General features: G+C 42.3%; 1 protein-coding gene across 1 annotated transcript; it reads right to left on the reverse strand.

Moving 5' to 3' along the window:
* Positions 1-2,136: 2,136 nt before the first annotated feature.
* On the reverse strand, positions 2,137-4,023 carry LOC125538007 (DNA-binding protein S1FA). Its single transcript, XM_048701317.1, has 2 exons — positions 3,810-4,023; positions 2,137-2,585 (listed from the first exon to the last, which is right to left on the reverse strand). Exons 1-2 carry the CDS (start codon positions 3,834-3,836, stop codon positions 2,370-2,372), a joined length of 243 nt encoding a protein of 80 aa, XP_048557274.1. The 5' UTR covers positions 3,837-4,023; the 3' UTR covers positions 2,137-2,369.
* Positions 4,024-11,761: the final 7,738 nt, after the last annotated feature.

Below are 11,761 nucleotides of genomic sequence, written 5' to 3' on the forward strand. Positions count from 1 at the left end.
CAGTCTCTGGCCGAAGCCCTTGTCGCCCAAGTAGACATGGTGATGTGATGCATCCCGAGCCATGGGAGGACGTCATTCCAAATGCGTATGGTGTAGTGGCACTGGAAGAGAAGATGAGCTGCCCTTTCTTGGGTTTGCATGCAAAGAGGGCATAGACCGTAATTAGGTCAACCGCGGCGGCTCAAGCGGTCTGAAGTCCAAATCCTATCTTGAAGAACAAGCCAAGCAAAAAACTTGCATCGAGGGGGCGCCCACACCGTCCACACAGAATGGACAAGGTCCGAGGTGGCGAGGCCTTCAAATTGAGCCTTGTAGGTCGAGGATGCAGAATATGCCCCATCTTTGGTGAACTTCCATATAATAGGGTCTTCAACGTCGTCATCAAGAGCCACCGTTATTAGTTTGTGCTAAAGGTTAGCAAACTGTTGGATGTGTTCAAAGGAGAGGCCATTTGAGCTGTCAATATTCGCAATCCACTGGTTGTTGGCCATAGCTTGCTGAACCGAGGAGTTTTTCTTGCGAGAGAGATCGTAGAGACAGGGAGCGATGTCATGAGGGCACAATCCTCCTAGCCAAGATGAAGTCCAGAACCTCATTGTCCTTCTGTTTCCCACGGTGACCGTGGTGGTTGCCGCAAAGAAATGACGGTCGTCTTCCGTGCACGGCACTCTCATGCCAATCCATGGTTTGCTCTTATCTTTCCACTCAAACCATAACCATCGAACTCTCAGGGCCTTAGCAAATTTGTTCAGATTGAGCACCCCCAAGCCACCCTTATTCTTTTTTTTTTTGAGGAAAGCCACCCTTATTCTTTGGTTTGCAAACGAGGTCCCAGTTTACCTTGCATTTCCCTCCAGAAACCTTGTTCGTGCCCGCCCAAAGATATGCACGGCGGATGCTATCAATTTTCTGAAGGACCTCCACTGGGATGTCAAGAGGAGTGAGATGATATATTGCGATGGCTGTTAGGACAGCCTTGACAAGAATCGTTCGGCCTGCAGCAGCCACATGCCTTCCTTGCCAAGGGGGAAGCTTGCCCGTGATCTTATCTTCAAGATGCTGGAAATGGATTCTCTTGAGACGCTTAACAGACAGAGGAAGGCCAAGATAACGCATTGGAAATGATGAACGAACCGCCGGGAAAGCATGAAGAACGTTGTCCAGATTGATACCATCACATCAAATAGGAGCAACAAGACTTTTAGCACAGTTGTTGATAAGACCGGTCGCATCTCCAAATGAAGCCAGGGTGCGAGATGTCTCTGGTGTATGCATATGTAGTTAACCATGAGCATGATAAATCCTGCCCGCCTATAGTACCATTTTCATGTATCGGCTGACATTTGGTAGGAATTTTTGTATTGAGCCTAGGCTAATGTTTATTTTACTTTGAAATTTGAAGGATAGAAACCAATCCTATGTAGTAGAAATAGGATTCCGTTTCTATGAACCAAAAAGCTCTAAGGAAAAAAAATCTATAAAAATCCTATCCGATAGAATTCCTATGAAATTCCTCTAAACAAAACCAAAGGAGACCTGATCTACGAAACCGTGGTATGAGCTGGCTCAGTTGAAGAGTCAAACTGTATACGGTATGAGTTGACATCATTGCCTTTAGTCCATGTACAAGGCTAATTAGAGCCAATCATCTCTTTGGCACCTCCGTGTCATCTAGTAGGTCCACTTCAGCAAAGACGACGGGGTCGTCATAGAAACATTATGATCGTCATCAAAACAAGGCTGTGCGTACCGAACAGTTTGTAAAGCTCATGCTTCGAATTTGAGGCGCGCACAATGGAGTTTGTATTATGAGCACTTCATAGGTTGAGAGGACTCGTGGGGTACATACAAGGGGATTACCTGTTTTGCATTCAACACAAGAAATACCTCTTCATCTCCCATATAACAAAGCAAAACCCGAAGCCTTGCAGACAAGTCAAATAATCCAGGACAGTCAATTTTGCACAGGCCATAAAAGTGATCAACATACTATTTTAATTTGGCAGACTGATGAAGTATCTTTGGCAGCATGAAATTTTGAAAACTTCTTAAAAAACCCGAGAGACACCAAACCACAATGCAACACAACATACCAAACTGCAAACGGCAACACAGGTTTCGCAAGTTTGCCACAGATGATCCCCAGCAAAGTTTTAAATTTATAAAAACTATAACCAGGAGCAGCTCAATTCAGACTAAGGTTTATCAGTTCGCTTAAATAAGGTGTCCAATACCGACGATGTACCACTCAAGACAAGGTTTCTACATAAACAGTAGCTCAACACCGCAGCTCCAGCTGGTATATATTTTTTATCAGGTAAAGAGGAGCCCAGCATAAAGCAATCGACACGCGAAATCGATGGATCTCTTCACTCCCCTGGTGCAGAAACCCCTTGCTTCAGCTTTTCCCTCTTGAGCTTCTTCTTGGAGACTGGCTTCTTCTTCTTCGGAGGGAGCGTCTTCTGCGCATACAGGTACAGCGCATAGTTCCCAACAAAGAAAAGCAGCAGGGTGGTAGCAACCACAAGCAGGACTATCATTCCAGGGTTCAGGCCCTTGTTCACCTCTTCGATGATTACATTGTTCTGAAGATAAAGAGATGATCTATCAGAAGCTATAACATACATACTTATGTGAAAACAAAACAAACGTAAGTGCATAGAGCTTGCATGGATAACACCTTACTAGGTTAGCAAGAAAAAGTCACATACTTCACAGTTTCGCATGCTCAGATTATCAATGATCGTTCCCTATATATAATAATAGACACTTCTAATACAGAGCTGTTGTATGCAGTCACGAGTTTGACAACAGCACAAACTGAAGCTTAATTTCAATAGATTAGTAACCCTGAAGTTTCATATATTTGCATGTTTCTACACTCACAGCAGAGACTATTTTAGGAATACAAGAAGTCACAGCTAAAGTGAAGTGAAACAGGATTGGTAAAGCTAAGTGGTCAAAGTGAGAGATGCAGGTTCGCTGGCACAAGGATGCACAGGGACATCCAGAACATCTATCTTGCAGTGTCTGAAACTACACATTCATTTAAAACAACAAAGCAATGCATGCCAACAGTCAATTTCAGTGGATTCGTTAGATAGAAAAATACTCAAAACAGTGAGTTTAGGATGTCGAATTAATCACAGAACAACAACTAGTCACTAAATGATTTACCTTTCGCAGGCAGATAAGTGTAAAACTAAGCATCATTTCAAAAACTTGTAAAACACATGGTATAAACAGTTACACTAAACTATCCTCAGGTAGTCGTGACATAAGCCAGGTAAGGGGGTGCGCCACAAATTAAACAATGAAAACAAATTGGATCAACTATAGAATACTTGAACAGATTAAAATTCACTACTCAGAGCAGTAAACAGTCGCCGAACTTGGCAAGTGAAAAAACAAATCTTTTGAAACAATTCAGCATTTTGCAATCGTTTTTTCTATTGTGAAGAACCATGATATGTTGTTACAATTACCACCGAGAAGACATAAGATGATTGCATTAGTTATTATGCAGATCTAACTATCTACCCACAGAAATACGTATGATGCGCAATGGTCGGCGACGATGCCGGCCACCGCGCGTTTCTACTCGCTACGCAAGCCCCACGGTGACCAAGTAAGCACCGTCGTTTCACCCGCCGGCGCGGGGAGGTGAATGGCAGATCTGGGTGGCTAGGGGCAAGGCAGATCTGCAAACAACTCATCTCGCTCTCTCACATCTATATAAGCTGCGCACAAAGAAGAGCGATCTTGAAACAACGCAGTGAAGAAGAAAGAAGTGGCGGAAAATTCCTTACCGCTGACTCCGCGAACTTCTCCGCCATGGCGGCCACGAGATCTGGACCAGGCACCGCGCCCTCCTCGCCTTCTGAACCGAGAGATTGGATGGATTAGGCCAGGGGCGAGTAGGAGATAAGCACTGGAGTTCTTCGAGGAGGATGGTTCGTAAGATCTGTGGGTTCCAGAAAAAACTCACCTTTGCGAGCAGCTGGGACCTTTCTTTCTGCGGCCTTCTTACGAACTCCCCCCTTTTGTTTGCCCGTATTGACGTCCTCCTCGCGTGGGTCGTATGGGTTGGTTTGTTTGGAAGTTTCTACGCCACGTCAATTGCTTCGCCTTTCTTATCTTGTTTGGACCGTGACAAAATTCTGCTGTTAAGTTTGTTGCCACCACCCGTGTGCTAAACGTGATCGGGGGCAGCCCGGCCCAAAAAAAACTGGGTCGGGCTCGAGCTTCATTTTGCAGCCCGAAAAAACATTCGGGCCAGGCTTCCACGTGTCCGCAAAACAAAAACTTCAGGTCCATTTTTTAGTAGAGCAACTAGTTAAGGGGTACCAGAAAAATAAAATTACTTAAGGGGTACCGCTTGGGGAGCCCCTCAAGAGTCACTTTGGTGAGTTGAGAGTGCCTCAAGTGGTCCGTCCAGCTACCGTCACGTATCGTGTGCTGGAAGCTTCCTCAGGATTTTGTTTATTTATTTTTCACGTTTTTAGGTTTTAGATGGGTTTTTTGTCTTTTCATTTTCTCCTGGTTTTTTGTGCCATTTCTATTTTTTTCTTTCACGAAAAGTACAAATTTACTTCGTGTGAAGACACATATTTGTTACCGCGAGAAGCATAGTTGTGCCTCTTAAAAGGAAAAAATAAGTTTTTTTTATTTCACGAGAAGCACAGTTGTGCCTCTCGTGAAAGAAAAAAATTGGCTTTCACAAGAGGCGCGGGTTTGCAGTTTTTTACGCTCACGTGAAACACAGATTTGCTTCTCATGAAGGCACAGATTTGCTTTCGCATGAAGCACAGTTGTGCCCCTAGCAAAGAAAAAATGTGTTTTGTTTTGCATCGTGAAGGCACATATTTGTTTGTGCGAGAAGCATAGTTGTGCCTCTTAAAAAGGGAAAAACGTGTTTTCGATTCGGGTTTTTTCTTTCAGATTTTTCCTTTTTTCCATGAAAAGAAGATCCATCAACACCTATGAACATGAGATCTAATTTCGAAAATCTCGACGCGAGAAATTTAACTGTCAAATCGGTTCATAATTTGAACGCACGGTTCAAGATATAAAATTATTTGAATAAACAAATCTACGAAAAAATAAAACTTCTAGGTTGTAACATGTGGTGCACATGTAGTGCGTCACTTGTCAGCGCCTGAAAAGATGTGAAAGTGACATTTGTAAAAGGTGTCTTTTAATTAGTGATTTTAATTTTTAGGTTGTGCTTGGACAAATAGATATTTTGGGGCTTTGAGCCGGTCTCGACCTTGTAGTTTGGGTCCTCCATTCGCATTTTCCGGGGTTTATGGCCTTTTCAGGTCTGGCTCAGCATATGTTACACAGTGCCCATCTTGCAAAGGTGCATGATGTTTTTTGGAAGAAAAAAGAAAGATGGAAACTGAGGGGCAAGCATCCCCGGCATATCTATATCTCTTTTCTAGTTTCTTGAAAAGATGTAAGGTTTCTGTTTCACTTCTATTTTCATCATCCTTTTGTACAACCTTTCTCGTATGATAATTAATCACCTTAATTTATTTATCTTCTGGATTAGTTTTACTTTCTTACTTACTCCCTCTAATCCATAATAAATGCCATAGTTTTGAACTAACTTCAATTTAATGTTAGTAAACTACTCCCTCCGTTCTTGAAAGAGTATATTTCCAACTTTATTGGAGGATCAAACTATCTCAAAGTTTGACCGAGTTTGTGCAAAAATATGTCAATGCTTGTGAAACCAAATATGTATATGACAAAAATATATTTTATCATAAATCTAATGCTACTAATTTGATCACATAAGTGTTGGTTTATTATTGTATAAATACGGTCAAATATAAAAAAGTTTGACTTTCTAACAAAGTTAGAAGTACATTTTAAGGATGAAGGGAGTATTATTTTTTGACGAAAGCTAATCATATAAATAACACACTAAGAATATCATACATAATATCTAAATGCAAATAATATACTGCTAATACCAATGTACATTGCACGTACACATTTACGGTCGGAATACTTCATCCCCGTGAGGATCGAACAAAGACTGGCAGGACACAGCAATGTCCTTAGCACTGAGCTATCACTTAGTTCGCCGGGAGGCAGAGGTGACGGGTGTTACTCATGGTTGGCCTCAAATCGAAGCTAAATCGGCAGATCTTACCGAGGTTTAGACTCTCACGCCGACAGCTTCAATGGTATTATGCGCATCATCCAGGCCAACAGCCTCTTCGTACTTGTTGAAAGCCGGCTGGTATTTGTCCTTGGCCTGCTCCCGAAATCGAGCTGCCATCTCGACTGATGTCTCATAGTGACATGTTGCGAGGCACTTTTTTTGAAAAGGAGGAAAGCCCTCGGCCTCTGTATTAGAATAGTGAATGCCGCTATTTTATTGATGAAAGTACAAAGACAAAGTCCGAGGTTCAATGCTAGCTCACAAAAGAAGTCGAAACGAAGTACATAAGGTAAAAGATGCCACAACCGGTGAAAAATAGGCTACGATGACTAAACACCTAGCCTATTATAAGCACGCCATCTAAATTGGTTGAAGATAACCCGTGCTACCATCTCCCAATGGTTGTACCCAGTAACCAAAAGCTTCATGAAGTCCGCATGAGTGAATAATGACCACGTACGAATCCAAGCAGTGGCTCCGTAGATAACCTGCAAAAAGTTGGTAAAATTTTCCCCGTTAAAGATCATATAATTTTTGCAGTTCAATATAGCTCAAAATAGTGCACATATCCCTATCCGAATGTGTCTCACAATGTTTGATTCCCTCCATTCAGCCATGTCGCAAATAACATGTTAATACTACTTGGAGGTTTAATGAAGGCTATATGTATGAATCGTACGCCAAAGCAGTTTGGCTAGCGGACAATCGGGAAAGAGGTGTTGTATATTTTCATCCTGGTCGCAAAAACAACATCGAGAACTACCCACCCATCGTCGCTTTAGCAAGTTATCCTTGGTTTAAATCACTTCCTTGTGGACAAACCATGTGAAAAATTTAATTCTAAGAGGAATTTTAATCTTGCAGATATAAAGTGATCTCGAGATTGGCCCAGAGTCAATTAGATCCAAGTACATAGATTTCACCGTGAAACTATCGTTCCTAGATAATTTTCAGTGAATGGTCTGAAAGTTAAACATCCATCAACCTATGCACCAAGTGCAGCCACGAGTTCCAACGTTCCCCCACCAGAGACCTCATGAATTGGATATTAAGAGGGACCATTTGTAATACTATAGCGACATAAGCTTCCTTATGTTGTACAATATTATATAAAGTGGGATATTGCAAGGCTAAATGCGTCTCCCCTAACCATGCATCTTCCCAGAATCTAGTCGTGTTACCATTACCAATGATAAATTTTACCCTCTGAAAAAAGGTTTCTTTCATCCTCATTAACCCCTTCCAAAACGGCGAATCATTAGGTCTAGCGGTAACCTGGGCCAATGTCTTAGATTGTAGGTACTTGTTACACAAAATTTGTACCCACGTACCCTCAGTCTCAATAGACAACCGAAATAGCCATTTGTTAAGTAAGCATCCATTTTAACTTCTAAGTTCTCGACCCCTAACCCACTTTGTGAAGGAAATATGCCCTAGAGGCAATAATAAAGTTGTTATTTATATTTCCTTATATCATGATAAATGTGTATTATTCATGCTCGAATTGTATTAACCGGAAACTTAGTACATGTGTGAATACATAGACAAACAAAGTGTCACTAGTATGCCTCTACTTGACTAGCTCGTTGATCAAAGATGGATATGTTTCCTAACCATAGACATGAGTTGTCATTTGATAAATGGGATCACATCATTAGGAGAATGATGTGATTGACTTGACCCATTCCGTTAGCATAACACTTGATCGTTTTAGTTTACTGCTATTGTTTTCTTCATGACTTATACATGTTCCTATGACTATGAGATTATGCAATTACCGATTACCGGAGGAACACTTTGTGTGCTACCAAACGTAACAACGTAACTGGGTAATTATAAAGGCTCTCTATAGGTGTCTCCGATGGTACTTGTTGAGTTGGCATAGATCGAGATTAGGATTTGTCACTCTGATTGTCGGAGAGGTATCTCTGGGCCCCCTCGGTAATGCACATCACTATAAGACTTGCAAGCAATGCAACTAATGAGTTAGTTGTGGGATAGTGCATTACGGAACAAGTAAAGAGACTTGCCAGTAACGAGATTGAACTAGGTATTGAGATACCGACGATCGAATCTCGGGCAAGTAACATACCGATGACAAAGGGAACGACGTATATTGTTATGCGGTTTGACCGATAAAGATCTTCGTAGAATATGTAGGAACAAATATGAGCATCCAGGTTCCCCTATTGGTTATTGACCAGAGACATGTCTCGGTCATGTCTACATAGTTCTCGAACCCGTAGGGTCCGCACGCTTAAAGTTCTGTGACGATCGGTATTATGAGTTTATGTGATTTGATGTACCGAAGGTAGTTCGGAGTCCCGGATGAGATTGGGGACATGACGGGGAGTCTCGAAATGATCAAGACGTAAAGATCGATATATTGGATGACTATATTTGGACATCGGAAAGGTTCCGAGTGATTCGGGTATTTTTCGGAGTACCGGGGAGTTACGGGAATACGGGGAAGAAGTTTTGGGCCTCATGGGCCAAGTGGTGGAAGAGAGGAGGCAGGGCACGCGGCCCCCCTTTCCTCCTTTCCTCCCTCTCCTTCCTTCTCCCCTTCCCCCTTCCCCCTTCCTTTCCTCCTCCTAGTAGGAGTAGGAAAGGGGAGTCCTACTCCTACTAGGAGGAGGACTCTTCCTCTTGGCGCGCCCTAGGAGGGTCGGCCGGCCTCCCCCTTGATCCTTTATATACAGGGGCAGCGGCACCCTAGAACACACAAGTTGATCAGTTGATCTTTTAGCCGTGTGCGGTGCCCCCCTCCACCATAATCCACCTCGGTCATATCGTAGCGGTGCTTAGGCGAAGCCCTGCGACGGTAGCATCATCATCACCGTCATCACGCCGTCGTGCTGACAGAACTCTCCCTCGAAGCTCTGCTGGATCGGAGTTCGTGGGACATCACCGAGCTGAACGTGTGCTGAACTCGGAGGTGTCGTATGTTTGGTATTTGGATCGGTCGGATTGTGAAGACGTACGACTACATCAACCGCGTTCTCATAATGCTTCCGCTTACGGTCTACGAGGGTACGTGGACGAAACTCTCCCCTCTCGTTGCTATGCATCACCATGATCTTGCGTGTGCGTAGGAAATTTTTAAAATTATTGCGTTCCCAACAGTGGCATCCGAGCCAGGTTTATGCGTAGATGTCATATGCACGAGTAGAACACAAAGGAGTTGTGGGCGTGGGTATATACATATTGCTTGCCGTCACTAGTTGATTCTTGATTCAGCGGCATTGTTGGATGAAGCGGCCCAGACCTACATTACGCGTACGCTTACGCGAGACTGGTTCTACCGACGTGCTTCGCACACAGGTGGCTAGTGGGTGTCTGTTTCTCCAGCTTTAGTTGAATCGGATTCAATGAACAGGGTTCTTTCTGAAGATCAAAAAGCAATCACTATATCGAGTTGTGGTTTTTGATGCGTAGGTAAGAACGGTTCTTGCTCAGCCCATAGCAGCCACGTAAAACTTGCAACAACAAAGTAGAGGACGTCTAACTTATTTTTGCAGGGCATGTTGTGTTGTGATATGGTCAATACGTGATGAGATATAAGTTGTTGTATGAGATGATCATGTTTTGTTGAAGTTATCGGCAACTGACGGGAGCCTTATGGTTGTCTCTTTATTGAATAAGATGCAAGCGCCAAATAATTGCTTTACTTTATCGCTATGCGATAGCAATAGTTGCAAGAGCAATAGTTGGCGAGACAACCGTGTGCCGACACGTTGATAGAGATCAAGATGATGGAGATCATGGTGTCATGCCAGTAACAATAAAGATCATGACAGTACTTTGGAGATGGAGATCAAAAGCACAAGATGATGATGGCCATACCATGTCACATATTTTGATTGCGTGTGATGTTTATCTTTTATTCATCTTATTTTGCTTAGTTGGACGGTAGCTTTATAAGATGACCTCTCACTAAATTTCAAGGTAAAAGTGTTCTCCCTGAGTATGCACTGTTGCCAAAGTTCGTCGTGCCGAGACACCACGTGATGATCGGGTGTGATAAGCTCAATGTTCATCTACAATGGGTGCAAGACAGTTTTGCACACGTAGAATAAACTTGACGAGCCTAGCATATGCAGATATGGCCTCGGAACACTGGGACCGAAAGGTCGAGCATGAATCATATAGTAGATATGATCAACATAGTGATGTTCACCATTGAAAACTACTCCATCTCACGTGATGATCGGACATGGTTTAGTTGATATGGATCACGTGATCACTTAGATGATTAGAGTGATGTCTATCTAAGTGGGAGTTCTTAAGTAATATGATTAAATTAAACTTTAATTTATCATGAACTTAGTCCTGATAGTATTTGCATATCAATGTTGTAGATCAATAGCTTGCGATATAGCTTCCCGTTTATTTTTGATATGTTCCTAGAGAAAATAAAGTTAAAAGATGTTAGTAGCAATGATGCGGATTGGATCCATGATCTGAGGATTATCCTCATTGCTGCACAGAAGAATTATGTTCTTGATGCACCGCTAGGTGACAGACCTATTGCAGGAGCAGATGCACATGTTATGAACGTTTGACAAAGCTCGGTATGATGACTACTTAATAATTTAGTGCACCATGCTTTACGGCTTAGAACCGGGACTTCAAAATGTTTTGAACGCCATGGAACATATAAGATGTTCTAAGAGTTGAAATTGGTATTTCATACTCATGCCGTGTCGAGAGGTATGAGACCTCTGACAGTACTTTTCCTACAAGATGGAGGAGAATAGCTCAACCAGTGAGCATGTGCTCAGATTGTCTGAGTACTAAAATCGCTTGAATCAAGTGGGAGTTAATCTTCCAGATAAAAATATGACTGACAGAGTTCTCTAGTCACTATCACCAAGTTACTAGAACTTCGTGATGAACTATAATATGCAAGGGATGACGAAATTAATTCCCAAGTTCTTCGTGGTGCTCAAATCGGCGAAGGTAGAAATCAAGAAATAGTATCAAGTGTTGATGGTTAACAAGACCACTAGTTTCAAGAAAAGGGCAAAGGGAAAGAAAGGGAACTTCAAAGAAGAATAGCAAGCAAGTTGCTGCTCCCATGAAGAAGCCCAAAGCTAGATCCAAGCCTGGAACTGAGTGCTACTATTGCAAAGGAAATGGTCACTAAAAGTGGAACTGCCCTAGATACTTGGCGGATTAGAAGGATGGCATAGTGAACAAAGGTATATTTGATATACATGTTATTGATGTGTACTTTACTAGTGTTTATAGCAAACCCCTCGGTATTTGATAGTGGTTCAGTTGCTATGAGTAGTAACTCGAAACGGGAGTTGCAAAATGAACAGAAACTAGTTAAGGGTGAAGTGACGATGTGTGTTGGAAGTAGTTCCAAGATTGACATGATCATCATCGCACACTCCCTATACTTTCGAGATGATTGTTGAACCTAAATAAGTGTTATTTGGTGTTTGCGTTGAGCATGAATATGATTTGATCATGTTTATTGCAATACAGTTATTCATTTAAATTAGAGAATAATTGTTGTTCTATTTACATGAATAAAACCTTCTGTGGTCATACACCCAATGAAAATGGTTTGTTGGA

Source organism: Triticum urartu, chromosome 2 (assembly GCF_003073215.2).
Source record: "Triticum urartu cultivar G1812 chromosome 2, Tu2.1, whole genome shotgun sequence".
Taxonomy (NCBI): Eukaryota; Viridiplantae; Streptophyta; class Magnoliopsida; order Poales; family Poaceae; genus Triticum; species Triticum urartu.

Excerpts from the sequence above, each read along its gene's own strand:
- LOC125538007 (XM_048701317.1), bottom strand. The coding sequence starts at position 3,836 with ATGGCGGAGAAGTTCGCGGAGTCAGCG. Across the intron at positions 2,586-3,809 it reads AGAAGTTCGCGGAGTCAGCG|AACAATGTAATCATCGAAGA; the intron begins GTAAGGAATTTT and ends CTTTATCTTCAG.